Raw genomic sequence first — 15,334 nt, forward strand, 5'->3', positions numbered from 1 at the left:
ATGGGGATAGGAACCAGTCAGCATCCGTCCTTCGCTGCCTGTCCCGAGAGGCAGCTCTGATTGGCTGCACTCAGTAACATTGGGAGGTAGGCGCAGGGCCTTCCATCACGTGTCAAGGAAAGGGACTGTGAGGGGGCTGCACCTTAAGTGGTAAAGAGCCACGGGGCAGACGGCAAGACCCCCAGCTCCGTTCCTTAACTCTACCCGGCGTGTTAGGAACCATTGTTCTCATTTGAGTGAGGACCTCAGCCTGCTATCTATGGCACCACCAGTTCAAGAAATCATTTCTACTCGGCTTTGAAACAAACGTGATTTGGGCTGGCGCTGTGGCGTAGTAGGCTGAGCCTCCGCCTGCGGTGCCGGTAGCCTATCTGGGCTCCAGTTTGTGTCCCAGCTGCCCCACTTCCGATCCGGCTCTCTGCTTATGACCTGGGAAAGCAGTACTTCTCCTGGGACGTGGGCTAGGCAGGGAAGGAGTGAGGAACAAAGCAGCTGACAGGTTTCCCGCAGTCTCTGGCCCACGGCCTGGCACCCTGACTCCACCCCCTTCCCTGCCAATTCAGCACACCCACTTTCCCATGATGCACCTGGGCCTCCTCCACCATGAAGAAGACGCCATGTTGAACACATGTATGCTGAACTCCACGTAGAGACACTATAAAACCTTCCCAGAGATCATCGTGGGCACTGACTGCAGCCCAAGCTCCACCCCATTTGTATACTCAGGGTATGCCCCTACCCAAGAAAGGAGACCACAAAAGTGGGGTGGGGGCAGGCCTCTGTGGTGTGAATTTTCCTCATGTGTTGTCCCCATTGTGTCTCTGGGTGTATAGTTTTTCTTTAACCTCACTAGATAAACTCTATTCTCATTGTTATGTTATCTCTATGTCTCTGCTTGAAATAAGTCAGCGTGGTACACCAGTCCTACTACTGCTGTCAGCAATGCTGATAATAATAGTCCGGCCTGCCAGTTACCCAGTGGTTGGTCCTGGTCTGGAAGGTCAGGGCTGTGTAGTCCCACCCCCAGGCCAGTAGGGCTCTTAGGAAAAAACCTCGTCAACTGGTTTTCTGGAGCATGCTCAGAGGCTGCCAGGAATTTCAGGGCTTGATTGCTCAGTCCTCAAGTCAGCGATTGTTTTTATTGCTGCATACTTGCCTTGCTAAATCTATGTGGCTCAAATGCACATGCAATGAGCTGGTGTTCCTGGAAGATCACACAATGATTACAGGGGTGGGGTGAGGCAAGGAGGCAAAGCAGAGGAGGCTGGGGGAGAGGTGGAGTTAAGCTTGCCTAGTTTTGAACAGTGGTGAATATCTCATAGAGTTAACAAGCTGGCTCCCGCCTAGCTCATGCCTTAGTGTCCGTCTAGACATCTCTTTTTTCAAGACGCCTCCTCCAATCCCTCAAGGCGAGACTAATTGCCCCTGCCTTGTATGAGTTCCTGCAACACATGGTTCCTCGCTCAGCATTACGCAAATCATGCTTTTTATAAGTACTTATTTCCTTGTCCTACGCCGCAGAACTGGAAGTTCCTCCAAGATGGAGATTGAGGCATTTCACCACCACGTCTGCAACCCCAGGCACAGAACCAGCGTATGGGGATGGCTCACCCCAAGTGTCAGCTCAATGAATGAATAAAGGGTCGTCCCTGATTTTTGGCACGAGGAGGAGCGGATCTACAGCAAATCCTTCCCAGGGCACCTCACTGAAACCACAGTTGAATTGCTCCAGAAAGCAAACTGCCCAATTCTCTGGGCATCCACACAAGTGTGCAAGGTGCAGTAGGAAAGCCAGGGAAATGGGGACACCTCATGTGCTAGGGAGAAGCTGCCACCACAGCGAGGACCCAAAGATAATGGTCAGGGACTCTGACATCAAATACAGGTGAACGACAAATTCAGAATCATTTATTTGTGGAAAACGGCTAGATCTTCAGGCAAGATGGCAGAAATCTGGCCTCTCCAGCTGAGGCCACTCCCTTTGTCCCTACCCTGTGCGGCAAGATGGCAGTGCTGCAGGTGCAGGGTTGGCTGGAAAGCCAACAGCTTTGCTGCCAGTCGGGGCAGGCTCAATTTCAGGCAGAAGTGACCACACCAGAGCCTTACCAGTAAAAGCAGCAAACTCGGTAGGAAAGGAACAGAGACAATAGGGAACACAGCTCCTCTGGCCTGTTGGGCCAGCAGTAGACCAGCCAGAAACCTAGTTCACGATCTGCAGCCTGGAAACCAGTCAATGCAATACCGGAGCAGAGCCGAAAGCAAAGCCAACACTGATCATTGTCTGGAACTGGAAGGCCCTCCCAGGCTGTGACAACCAAAAATGTCTCCATGTTCCCAGTGCCTTCGGGTGGGACTGGGGGGGCAACTTGTCCCTGGTTGACAACCATTTCTCTAGAGCAATCATTGAGGAAATAACATTTCTTGAAAGTTTTAAAAACTCGGGGCCGACACTGTGGTGCAGCGAGTTAAAGCCCCAGCCTGCGGTGCTGGCATCCCATGTGGGCACCGGTTCGAGTCCCAGCTGCTCCTCTTCCAATCCAGCTCTCTGCTATAGCCTGGGAAAGCAGTGGAAGATGGCCCAAATGCTTGGGCCCCTGCGCCTGCTTGGGAAAGCAGGAGGAAGCTCCTGGCTTCTGACTTCAGATATGCACAGCTGCGGCCATTGTGGCCATCTGGGGAGTGAGTTAGCGGATGGAAGACCTCTCTCTCTCTCTGGCTCTACCTCTCTCTGTAACTCTGTCTTTCCAATAAATAAAATAAGTATTTTAAAAAACAGTTTTAAAAAATCAACAGAGGGGGCCCTCCGCCTGCAGCGTCGGCATCCCACATGGGCGCCAGGTTCTAGTTCCGGTTGCTCCTCTTCCAGTCTCTGCTGTGGCCCAGGAAGGCAGTGGAGGATGGCCCAAGTGCTTGGGGCCCTGCACCTGCATAGGAGACCAGGAAGAAGCACCTGGCTCCTGGCTTTGGATTGGCGCAGCGCCGGTCGTAGCGGCCATTTGGGGAGTGAACCAATGGAAGGAAGACCTTTCTCTCTGTCTCTCACTGTCTATAACTCTACCTGTCAAATAAAAAAAAAAAGCAAATAAAAAAATCAACAGAGGAGCTAAAATAGTGTATTAAATTTTAAAAAGATGTATTTATTTATTTAAAGGCAGAGAGACAGAGGCAGACGGAAATCTTTCATCAGTTGGTTGACTCATCAAATGCCTGCGATGACCAGAATGCTGCAGAAGAGCTGGGGGCCCTCAGTGATGTCTCCTAGGTGGAGACTCCATTCTGCCTTCAAGAATTGTTGACTAGCAGTACTTCCTTTTTTGCCTCCTGATTGGAAGATGTCCTTGGCTAAGAAGTATATTTACACACATTTCTTCAGTCATTACCCTGCCTGTTTCATGTCAGAAACTCCGACTGGGACGTTGTGTCTATTGCTCCAAGTCTGGCTGTAGCCGTCTCTGTACCTGTCGGCACTGATGCAGAGGGAGTTCTCGCTCGAGAATGTCTCGGGCAGGCCGGCCGGCCATAGTTCAATGACCTTCATATTACTCCAGGCTCCTTCTTCTTTCTGCTGCCCTTTGTTTCGGCTGAGATCCACTGGGGGCTGGGGAACATGCTGAGACTCAGCGGGGGGAGGGGGGGCAAGCCTGGCCCATGGGAGAGAGGAGGTTTGGAGGGCAGCTGACCCCCGCCCCTGTGGGAAAGAGCTGGAAGAGGGGCCCAAGCAAGGCAGGTTAGAAGGTTCGTGGAAACAGAAAAAGCCCATGCCACATCACCTTCAACTATTTTTTTTCTTTTTTTTTCCCCCAACGATTTATATATTTAATTTTAAAGGCAGAGTTATGGAGGCAGAGGCAGAAAGAGACAGAGAGAGGTCCTCCATCTGCTGGTTCATTCCCCAAATGGCTGCAACAGCTGGAGCTGGGCCAACCAAAGCCAGGAGCCTGGAGCTTCTTCCAGGTTTCCCATGGGGGTGCAGAGGCCCAAGCACTTTGGCCATCTTCTACTGCTTTCTCAGGCCATCAGCGATGAGCTAGATGGGAAGTGCAGCATCCAGGACTTGAACCAGTGCCCATATGGGATGCTGGCACTTCAGGCGATGACTTTACCCACTACGCCACAGTGCCAGCCCCCACCTTCAACTATTAATGATGACGTCTTCCACCTAAATGCACAGGTTACCACTTAAATAGCTTCCGTCCCAGACCTCGTGTCCTTTCTATTCAGGCCAGCTTCACCAGAGCACGCGAGGTCTGTGAGGTCGTCTGGGGTCTGCCTAAGCGCATGGTGGAGCTGTGGCTCCCTGAGGCCGTGCCACTCCCAGAGGTGCTTCCAGAAAGTGAGCCCTGGTCCCTCGTGCTCTGGGGCCCCCAAACCTTGCCCTCCTCTCCCATGGGCCAGTGACTCTCCTTGCGTTAGGGGAAAGGCACTGCTTCTCTGAGACGTGTGGACACCCACAGCTCACACACCCTTCTGCTTCTTTCTCCAAACTCTGCACGTTTTCTAAAGATACTGCAGTCGGGGAAACTCAAGCTGGAGGAAATCTGCGTCCAGGCCTCTCCCACATCTCACCCAGGTCGTGAAGTGCCAATGGCTACCCACTTCCGCGGGGAAAGAGGAAGCGAGAAAACAAGGAACTGCGGAAAAGCATACGTTAGGATCTCAAAGTAGTTCCTAGTCCTGATTTCCTTCATAAAGTGTTTGTGTCTTCAACTAAGAAAATTACTTTTGGGCCTCTGTAACCTTCTCAACAGTGCGTGGGTCTGAGTTTTGAATTTTCCGAGGCAGTAGGCACCGTGACCAGTTCCCCAACACCCTCATCCTGTCCCATGATTAAGGAATTCATGGCAGCTGCATGGCGGAGCACAGACTCAGACAGAGCCCAGGTGCTGACGTCAGCAGTCAGCCACAGGGTCCTGTCGGTGCTCCACTGTTGGAGTCAGCGTGGGTTGGCTTTTCTGTTGCTTATTGCTTAATGCATTCTTCCTGATTCGGAATTTGATACCATGAACAGAACTACTGCAAATAGTAGACAGTAGTGGGTTGCAAGGTACCCCCCTCCCCAGAAAAAAAACACGATATGTTACACACTAGTTTCTGGATCCTGTGACTGTTATCTTATTTGGAAAAATAGTCTTAGCTATGGATATAATTAAGTCACATTCTTGTTTTCAAGTTCAACCAGATGTTGCGGATACACAAGTTCAAGACATTTTAATTAAAAAATTCAAACTTGACCTCTGTTACATGACCACTCGTCAAGATCAAAAAAGTATTTTCAACAGAACTTACGCCAGAAATTTAAGGTTTTGTGAAAGAATTAGTTCCAAGACTCATTTGATGGTGTCCCTAATTTAAGCAATTGATTCTCTGACGATGGAAAAAGGATCCCAGGTCTGGGGGTCTGAACACCTGAGCTCTGTCCTTGGCCAGTGAGCTGGGGTCCTTGGGTAGACCCCTCTGTCTTCTGAGCATTGGTTATTTTGTCCATGGAACTATCAGTGGCTCCCAAGTGCCCTAAGGCATCAGCGTCAGCCAGGTTGTAGGTGCAAATACACACTGTTGGGCTCGCTCTCAGGCCTACTGGATCAGATCACTCTAACACTGGGGCCCACGGAGCTGTAGCTTTAGTTCACTGGGTGATGACGATGTATAGCTCCATCTAGAAGTTACTGGGCGATGGCATCCATGATCTCTCTAAAAATGTAGTTTCTAATTTCTGTTCTTTCTATCACTGTTCATCCTATCCCTACTACCAGACATTGTGCTAAAACAAAACAAACAAATCATAAAAAAGACAATGATTCAATCATATTTATACCATTCCACCTCCCAGCAACTATGCAGTGCCTCATGGGTAGTAGGCACTGGATAAATATTTGAATATTTCATCCATGGTGAGCAAATAAACGAATGTTGTTTCATGCGGAGCCCAATCACCTATGAAAAGAGAAATCTGAAGAGAGAAAGCGTTTTTTTAAACTGTCCGACCTACTCTCGCACTGCCCGCCTGCTCCAGGAAGAGGCCATGTGAGCGGGCTTAGCGCGCGCTTGCAGACCCAGGAGGAAAGGGGTTCGAGTCCCCCCGGGGCCATATTCTCCGGGTTTCCCAATGGACTGCACCCCAGCAGGCGGTGAGTCTCCTCTCGTTGACTTCTCCAGGCGGAAGACGTCCTCTGCCACGCCGCAGCGCTCTGAGCCTGCCAAGACCACTTCCGGCCTCTGGGCCCCAGGGTGTGGGCAGAGGCAGCCACTCCTCTGTTAGAAGTTACAGGTCAATCCGCCGGTGGTGGGCATCAGCCTAGCAAAGTGTCCTTAGCAGCAAGTACCCCCGGGACGGGCGAGGCCCCCGCTTGCCACCGTGTCGTCCCTTCCCCCACCGCCTCCTCAACACTCCACCCACCACGGCTCCAGCCTGCCCAGCTCAGACACTGTCTGCCGGCCTTGGGAGGTAGCGGCTCAGAATGAAGTCCGTCACCGCGGTGGGCAGCTTAGCCAGGGGGAGGTAGAGGAGCTTGGCATCCAGGCCGGGGTTGTAGCGGATGCGGGGGTTCCGGGAGACAATGGCGTGCTCCATGCTGTCGGTGACGGCCCTGAATCTCGGCTCTGCCAGCTGCATCATGTGTTTCAACTTCTCGGTATCTGTTTCAGGGCACAAACACAAAAGGGTCTGTTACTGTTTGTGAAAGGTGGTTTCTTCTTTTTTAAGATTGAAAGTCAGAGTTACACAGAGAGAGAAGGAGAGGCAGAGAGAGAGAGAGAGGTCTTCCATCCTCTGGTTCACTCCCCAATTGGACGCAATATCTGGAGCGGTGTCGATCCGAAGCTAGGAGCCAGGAGCCAGGAGCCAGGAGCCAGGAGCCTGGAGCCAGGAGCCAGGAGCCAGGAGCCAGGAGCCTGGAGCCAGGAGCCAGGAGCCAGGAGTCAGGAGCCAGGAGCCTGGAGCCAGGAGCCAGGAGCCAGGAGCCAGGAGCCAGGAGCCAGGAGCCTACTCTTAGTCTCCCATGTGGGTGCAGGGGCTCAAGGACCTGGGCCATCTTCTACTGCTCTCCTAGGCCATGGCAGAGAGCCGGATGGGAAGTGGAGCAGCCAGGACTTGCACGGGTGCCCATATGGGATGCTGGCACTGCAAGTGGCGGCTGTTTACCCCTACGCCACAGCGCCGGCCCCGAGGTGGTTGCTTCTGAGTGCCATCCAAGCTCCGTTTCCTTGAGCTGCTGGGTCTAATGTCTCAGGTGGCTCTGCCAACCACCCCTGGCATTGACCTTTCACAAACAGCCACTTGTCAGGTTATAGCAAATAATCGTATTTCTCCTGCCGAGTGCAGTGCATGGACTTCCTACTCTTGCATTAGACCCGCGATGAGAGCTGTGCCTGGTTCTTCCTCTAACTGTGCCACTTCGTAATTACAAAACCTTGAGTTTAAACTCTCACAGTCTGTAAAGTGGGGACAGCAATGCTTGGATGATGCAAGGCAGGGAGATGAGGGGGCAAGACAGGAGCAAACATATATATGTGTGCATGGAAAATTGGAGGAAGGGAAAACCCTGTCTCACTGATAGGATTCTCACATACTGCAGAGTGTCTGTTTTCCTTCTGTGCCCTTTCCTGAATTTCCACGTTTTCTACCAAAGCGCATAAGAAAAAAAAATGTTATTCAGAAATAGACATACTGGATGATGGAAAAAAGCCACCAGAATCCATCGGGTAGAAGTCACCACAAGTTCAAGTGCTCCCCAGCACGGTGGAGTGGCTGTAGTTCACAATAAGGAATTATAGGTTGCATACAGAGTGGCAAGGCCCCAGATAGACAAAGATAGAGGAACGGCAAGGTTGATTGGCTTATGCGGTGCGCATGTGTTGTGATATTGCATTCTACCCCATAAACATGTGTGAGTGCTTCATGGCAAGCAAAAATTAAAAAAAAATAAATAAAACTACATGAGAAGATAGAAATGCTGCCCCCAACGCAGTCTTAGGCCACTGTGGACTCAAGTGGCTGGCTGTCATTCAAGGCCTTGTGTTTGTCCTGGATGGCCCTTAGCCACGTGGGTCATTAAGTCTGTTTTCGTTGAGCTCTGTCTGAGGCTCCCAGCTACTCTGCAGCCCCTCTCAGCACCCCGCAGGCGGTGGCCTCCCCTTGAACTCTGTATTGAGTGCAGAAATGGCTGTCTTGGTTTTGAGCTCCACTGATGCATGGCACCCAGGAGAATCTGTTACTAAAATAACCCCGGGGTGGCTGGAGACCTGCCCCAGACCTGATTGAGTGATTGCAGTCAGCTCACCCAGTGTTTCTGTGTGTACATCAAGGATTCATCACTTCAGTCTGCAGATAATTATGATTTCGAGATCTCTCTTTGGGGGCTGGTGCTGTGGTTCAATAAGTAAAGCTGCCACCTGTGTGGTTCGAGTCCCAGCTGCTCTACTTTCCACCCAGCTGCCTGCTTATGACCCAGGAAAGCAGTGGAAGATGGCCCAAGTGCTTGGGCCCTTGCACCCACGTGAGAGACTTGGAAGAAGCTCCTGGCTCCTGGCTTCAGTTTGGTACAGCTCTGGCCATTGCAGTTATCTGGGGAGTGAACCAGCAGATGGAAGACCTCTCTCTCTCTCTCTCTCTCTGCCTCTCCCTGTCTCTCTGTAACTCTGCCTTTCAAATAAATAAATAAATACTAAAAAAAAAAAAATCTCTCTTTGCAATACTGGAACCTACAGTGTGTAGGTGGCAGCGTTTGGAAGAGAAGGAAGCCTCACTCAGTCCAAGCAAAGATAATACCAACTACGCAGCTTTTAAACCCGCCGTGGTCACCAGGGGCCAGCGCTAGTCTGTGTGCTTTACATAGCTTCATTTGCTTGATTCTCAGAACTCATTGCAGCTGAGAGTACTGGGAGGTTAAGTCTCCTCCCCCAGGTGAGCAGGCAGCTGGAATGCGTACCTGGGTGGCCTGGTTCCAAGCCTAAGAACCTGACCAGGACAGAAAAGTCTGTCCCAAGTGAGAGAGGGAAAAAAAACAAAAAAACAAAAAACAGATCAGAGAAATGTGGGACGTGGCTGAGGTCCAGAGGGAGCGAGGGCAGGGCTGGCAGTGCGGCTGCTTTGCTCTGACCTGGCTTGGGGGGGTGGCACACCTCCCGAGCCCTCCAAGAACCAGCCCAGCTTCTTGGCTGGTGGCGGCCCCATTGTGAGAGCCCACAGCCGACTGCGACTGCGACTGCCGAGGGAGCTGCCTGCACTGTGAGCCGGAACCTGCTTCTATGGGCAGAGGTTGTCCCAGGTACCGGCGGCTGGGGTGACTCTTAGGGGTGCTCTGCCTCCCGGCCAGTGGAGCCAAATTTGGAGAGAGCTGGGAGGTGTTGCGAGTCATCCTCCGCTGAAACCACACGGGCCGGCTTTGAGTCAGAAGCTGCCGGTGACTACGGGGCTTTCTGCTTCTCCCTCACCAGGAGATGTTCCATCAGGCCTTCGGACCAGTTCCTCCTCCCCTGCTCCTGCAGGCCTCCCACTACCACGCGCCACAGCGGCTGCCCCCGCCCCCACTGGAAGAGCCACACTAAACTGGGCAGGGGGCAGCGGAGCTGTCCCTCATCCACCCTCCAAGGGCACCTGAGGCTTGCGGGTGACCCTCAGCACAGGGAGAGCACGGGAAGCTCCCTTTAAACACCCAGTGCTCATTTTCCTCTTTATTTAACAAGCACTTGGTGTGAGATACTTCCCACCTACGCATCCTCATAGCCACCCTGTGAAATAGGCGCTGTCGTTAGCTCCATTTCACAGATGAGAAAACTGAGGTTGCTATGACTGGACTATGATCTGAGAGTGTACCCCCAGAGGTTCGGTCCCTGGGGAGGCAGTGTTGGGAGGTGGGCGAACCTTTAGGGAGAGGGACCTACCGAGAAGTCATGAGGTCATTGGGGCATCAACCTCCGAAGAGATTCGTGCATTGCTCAGGGAGCCTGGTTAGTCCCCACGGAGCAAGTTGCTACAAAAAGCCCAGCTGACCCTCGAGCCAGGCGGCTTCGTGTTTTGCTCTGTGACCTCTTCCCCATGAGCCCTTGCCACCGCAATGCCACCTGCATGAAGCCCACATCCGAGGCGGGCCCAGTGGGGCCACCATTGATCTTGAACTTTCAATCTGTCACACTCTGAGCTAAATAAGCTCCTTTTCTTTATCCAGTGCTCAGCCCTGGCTGTTATGGCTGTGGAAAGTGCACTGGCACAGCGGCGTGGGAAGACACCACACATGTGCGATGTCTCCTGGCTGGGACTTGGCAGTACCAGCCTTGAACCCGGGAATCCCGGCTCCAGGAGCCATGCCACTCATCTCGGCACGCTGTCACGGCATTCACCTGCATGACGGTGTCGAGGTCGGGGTGGGGTGGGGTGGTAGATGCCAAGTATGGGAAGTCTCTCTCCTGATCCCCTCATCACCCCAGCAGCTATGGTGCCACTGCTTGGTCTCCATTCTCGAACACCCCAGCTTGGCCACTAGCTGTGTGCCCTGGGCTCTGGACCCCTGGGAGCTTCCAACCCTTCATCTGGACACTGAACAATTGTCAGCAATGCCAGCAATGTCCCCGGCCCTCCCCCACTGCCCCCCCCCCCCCCCCCCCGGGCAGCTCACAGGTGTGCAAGTACTCCTCGCCGTAGCTGTCCCGGGTCTCCTGCGGCAGCCTGTCCCACAGCTTTCGCAAGCGTGCCTCCAGCTTCTCCTTGCCCAGGATGGATGTCCGGTAGTTCCCAGGCTCAATGATGCTAACCTTCACCCCGAAGTAGTGGAGCTCACGCCTGGGACATTAAGAGTCACACTCAAACTGGGCCATAAGGGTATAGCCATCTCTCTGGAGGGACCTGTCTCTCCAGGAACTGACAGTGCTCTCCCCACCCTGGCCCGCTCATTGCATTCAAGCAGAAAAAGCCCTTCCTTAGGGCTGGGCCCCTCCCCAGCCTGGCCCCGCAGAGGCTGAGCAACTGTGTTAGGCAAACCCAGCCCAGAGGAGGCCGATAAAGAATCGAGGCCAAGACCTCAACACCCACCAGTTCCTCCCACTCTTGGCCCCACACCCAGCACCCACGTGGCTGTTGGGGTGACACGGTCTATACAAGGGCTACACAGAAGACTCCTCCAAGGGCCCCTTGTAGCACCTGTGCCCCCAGGCCTCTCTGTCCTACACCCGTGGGCCCAAACAGGGTTCTAGTCACCCTGGGATGGCACCAGAGAGGACCCACCTGGTGGCTCTCCAGCCCCCTCTTCTCATCCCTTCTTTGCCTGGTCCTTGGAGAAGGCCTCTAGAAGTCTTGTCTTCCTCCCTCCAGAATGGCCCTGCCCGCACGCTATCCCCCCTGACCCTTTCTCCCTAGGTAAAACCCCCAGGATTCCCACCCAGAGCGGGGTGACCCTAGGACCCAGTCACCTGATGCTGTCAGAGAAGGCCTCGACACCAAACTTGGAGACACAGTAGCCACCACCGATGACAGCCACACGCCCACCAGAGCTGGACATGTTGACCACTCTGCCCCGGGCCTTCTTGATCATGGGCAGCATGTGCAGGGTCACGTCAATCAGACCCACCAAGTTCACATTGATCACCTTCACAAAGTCCTCCTTGGTCAGCCACTCGTTGGGACCACTGGGCAGGCCCACACCTGCATTGTTCACCAGGGCCCAGAGGCCTGGGAATGAGATGAAGGGACAAAGAACCACAGAAAATCAACAGTGCTTATCCAGTACCTGCCAGCTTAGGGTCTGAGAAAGGTAGTGCAGGTGCCTAAAACACAGGACAGGGGCAGACTGCCTGCAATGCGGGCATCCCACGTGGGTGCTGGTTCCAGTCCTGGCTGCTCCACTTCTGAGCCAGCTCCCTGCTAAGGGCCTGGGAAAAGCAGCAGAAGATGGTTCAAGTGCTTGGGCCTCTGCACCCATGTGGGAGACCTGGATGGAGTTCCAGGCTCCTTGCTTTGGCCTGGTCCAACCCTGGCTGTGGTAGCCATTTAGGGAGTGAACCAGTAGATGGAAGATATCTCTCTGCCTCTCTCTCTCTCTCTCTCTAACTCTGCCTTTCAAATAAATAAATAATTCTTTAAAAAAAATAAAGATACAAGAGCACCTGGCTTGGGGCCTGGGGTGTGGAGCTATAACAGCCTAAAGCGCGTCAGCCTTTTACTAGTCTTCTCCCTAAGGGACATTCACATAAAGCCTGCCGGTCGGCGGGGGCTCTGTCGAGGCCACAGTCCCAGCTTCAGCTAAGAGCACCAAGTTATTAGTTCTGGGCTAAGCAGTGTCCTTGTCATCCCAGTGAATTCATGTGTAAATCCTCCCCTTCTCTATTCACCAGAGCACAAGAAATGTACTCACTTCACGTTACCAAAATCAGTCCCTCCCTCCATGCGTTCGTTCTCACAGCCAGCCACTCATCCATCCGCACCTTCATTCTATTCTCTGCCAATTACAGGACCAAGGAGACATACCTCTCCCTCCAGGGGCTCACACACCAGAGAAGAACAATGTGTAGGTAAAGACACAACCTATTCAAACGAAATGATTATGGGAAAGGTGAAAAGGACTCGCTGAGATATTTAAACTGGGTTGGGATAAAGAGGGCAGGAGAGATGTTGGGTAGTGTTGTCCAGCTCTGCAGGGGTTTGGGGCTCCACCTCCAACCTTGAGCGAGTGACTTCCCCTCCATGGGTCTCGGGTCTCGGGTCTCGGGTCTCGGGCTGGGTGAGAGCGCCTGCATCCAGCCTGCATTTTGCAAGTCAGGGGGAAGTGCGGGGTGGCTCTCCTTGCATTTGCTTTACACATGGAGCTTCCAAGGCCAACTCCACTGCGGGGAGGGCAATGCCAAAGTCACTGGCAGGGCCTCCAAATGGTCCTCATGGACCCCTTCCAGCTCCTTCAGTCAAGGGTTCCGTGATCCCACAGCCTTGTCTCCTCTCCCTCCCTCCCCCCAGACTGCACCCCGTCCTTGGCCCCCACAGCCCCAAGATTCCTGCACATTCCAACACGTTCCGCTCTCTCCCCAGGCCCCTCAAAGATGTCCGCACCCTCACCCTGGGGACCTGTGACTGTGTTGGTTACGTGGGAAAGAGCAGATGGGATCAAGGTTGCGCCTCACTGGCCCTAAAGGGAGGAGGCGACTCTGGATCAGCCTGGGGGCCCGGTATCATCACAAGGATCCTCTGGAGTGGACAAGGAGACTGAGGCCAGGGAACCAGAGATGGAGAAGGACCCAGCCCAACCTTGTGGCCTTGAGGATGCGGCCGGGGGCCAAGGGATGCAGGCGGCTCCAGGAGTTGGAGAAGGCAACGGAAGGGATTCTCCAAGAGCCTCCGGAAGGAGCGCTACTCTGCCAGCACCATGGCTTTAGCCTAGGGAGGTCCATCTTGGGCTTCTGTCCTACAAGGTCCTAAAGCTGAGTCATGTTAAGCCATGAGGTACACGGTAATTTGTTACCTGAAACAGGTACACCCAGTGCAGTGGGAAACTAAGCTACTTGGTGAGTCACTCCCCTGTGTGGCCCAGGGGTGAGGGAGGGAGGTGCCGGGCAGCCTGTGGAGGAAAGAGGCTCACCCCTGCTGAATTATTCATTAGTTAGTTCATTTAACAAATATTTATGATAAATCAGAAAAGTAGAGTAAAAGGCGTTGTGCACTGCACAACGACAAAGGCTGTGGAGAGAAGGTTAAGCAGGGCTCTGCGGCCCCGCCGTGCACTTCCACCCCTTTCTGGACGAGGACCGCCCCCACCCGCCCCAGGCTGCAACCCGCTTTTCCTGCTCCTCCCGTCCCTGCATCCATGTCCACGCCCACGCCTTGCGTGTCGGAAAGTCGCTGGACAGAGTCCTGTGGGCACCCAGCCTCCTTTGCCAGTTAGGAGCAGACGCTGTGATGCAGGCATTCTCCCCGAGTCAAACCAACAGCCACAGCGTGACACAGGAAGAGAAAAGATTTCACGCTCCGCTCCGCTCCGGGGGCCAGGGGCTGGGGGCCGGGGGCCTGGGGCCTGGAGCCAGCGTTGTGGCACAGCCGGGTTCAGCCGCCACCTGCGACGCCAGCTCCACTTCCCATCCAGCTCTCTGCTGATGCGCCTGGGAAAGCAGCGGAAGATGACCCATGTCCTGCCCATGTGGGAGACCCGGATGACGCTCCTGGCTCCTGGCCATTTGCGGAGTGACCAGTACCTGGAAGATCTCTTTCTCTGTTTCTCCCTCTCTCTCTCTGTAACTGCCTTTCAAATAAATAAATAAATAAATAAATAACATCTAAAAAAAAATCTGCTCCCCTGCCTGACAGGGAGGAGAGCGGATGCTCCCCACTCGGGAAGTGCAATGACTGTGGCTGGGCCAGGCTGATCCAGTAGCCAGTAACTCCATCCTGGTTTCCCATGTGGGTATCAGGTACCCAAGTACTTGGACCACCTTCCGCTCATATTCCAAGCACATTAGCAGGGAATTAGATAGGAAGTAGAGCAGCCGAGACGTGAACCAGCACCCATATGGAATGCCCACATTGCAGGAGGCTTAACTGGCTGTGACCCCAGCCAGAGATGTGGGTGTGTTCCAGAGGGGCTACGGTGAGGCACCTCTGTCAGCCGCGTCTGGACAAACAAAATGCATCTTCCTTCCCTCCCCCCTCTCCCCTCCCTCCTTCCCTCCCTCCTATTGCCAGTCTGCCCTGTCCCCCGCTGGGCTTCAGGGAGAGAAAAGACGTGTTCCCAGGAAATCACCTCCTCGGCCAGCTATGGGTGGCTCCCTGCGTCACCTCTCCCACCCTTTGGACACCAGGCCCCCGGGCGCTATCAGATGCTGTGGGTCATGGACAGAGTCGGGAAGGCTAACCTGAAGAACGCAAAGAAAAAGCCATTTGCCCCACCTTGCTCGCCCACTTGGTCCCTCACCCACTGGGCCGCCGCCCGGATGCTGTCGGTCTTGGTGACGTCCAGGAGCGTGGTGTGCAGCCGGTAGGACGTCTCCCGCAGGAGCTTCTGGGCCCCCTCCTCGGAGAAGCAAGCCGCCAGCACCCGCATGCCCCGCTCCACCAGCTGCCTGGCCAGCAGGTTCCCGAAGCCGGAGTCACAGCCCGTGATGAAGACGAACTTCTCCGAGAGGTGGGGGACCAGATTGCAGTTCTTGAACCAGCGGTACATAAAGGAGAGGTCTGTGAGAGCCGCCATGGGGCCTGGGTGGGGGCGGCCGGCCAAGAAGCACGGGGCTCTGGGGACGGCGGGAGAGGCTGGTCCTGGAGCCCTGGCCGGCAGTCTGCGGAGCCCACACGGGAGGGCTCCCTGCCTTCCACCCCTCGCCACAGATGCGGGGCCCTGAGTGAGCCACTCTGTAATTTTTATAG

General features: G+C 54.2%; 1 protein-coding gene across 2 annotated transcripts; it reads right to left on the reverse strand.

Annotated features, from left to right (window-relative positions):
- Positions 1-5,091: 5,091 nt before the first annotated feature.
- On the reverse strand, positions 5,092-15,317 carry SDR9C7 (short chain dehydrogenase/reductase family 9C member 7). Of its 2 annotated transcripts, none has more exons than XM_089308556.1 (4): positions 14,886-15,305; positions 11,404-11,662; positions 10,614-10,777; positions 5,092-6,636 (listed from the first exon to the last, which is right to left on the reverse strand). In XM_089308556.1, the coding sequence occupies exons 2-4, from the start codon at positions 11,532-11,534 to the stop codon at positions 6,419-6,421; spliced, it is 513 nt and encodes a 170-aa protein (XP_089164682.1). In that variant the 5' UTR covers positions 11,535-11,662; positions 14,886-15,305; the 3' UTR covers positions 5,092-6,418. The 2 variants fall into 2 exon arrangements, with proteins under 2 accessions (XP_089164682.1, XP_008272412.1); XM_008274190.5 differs by having other exon boundaries at positions 5,094-6,636; positions 14,861-15,317.
- Between the last annotated feature and the right edge of the window lie 17 nt (positions 15,318-15,334).

The sequence above is a fragment of the Oryctolagus cuniculus genome, chromosome 11, assembly GCF_051225735.1.
Source record: "Oryctolagus cuniculus isolate XC-2025 breed Fujian yellow rabbit chromosome 11, ASM5122573v1, whole genome shotgun sequence".
NCBI classification, from domain to species: domain Eukaryota; kingdom Metazoa; phylum Chordata; class Mammalia; order Lagomorpha; family Leporidae; genus Oryctolagus; species Oryctolagus cuniculus.

What these genes read in the sequence shown, in the direction of transcription:
- SDR9C7 (XM_008274190.5), bottom strand. Translation starts at nt 15,161, where the DNA reads ATGGCGGCTCTCACAGACCTCTCCTTTATGTACCGCTGGTTCAAGAAC. An exon ending in GGACCAAGTGGGCGAGCAAG is followed by an intron (nt 11,663 to 14,860) that starts GTGGGGCAAATG and finishes TCTCATTCCCAG; the next exon opens with GCCTCTGGGCCCTGGTGAAC. An exon ending in GCCTTCTCTGACAGCATCAG is followed by an intron (nt 10,778 to 11,403) that starts GTGACTGGGTCC and finishes TTAATGTCCCAG; the next exon opens with GCGTGAGCTCCACTACTTCG.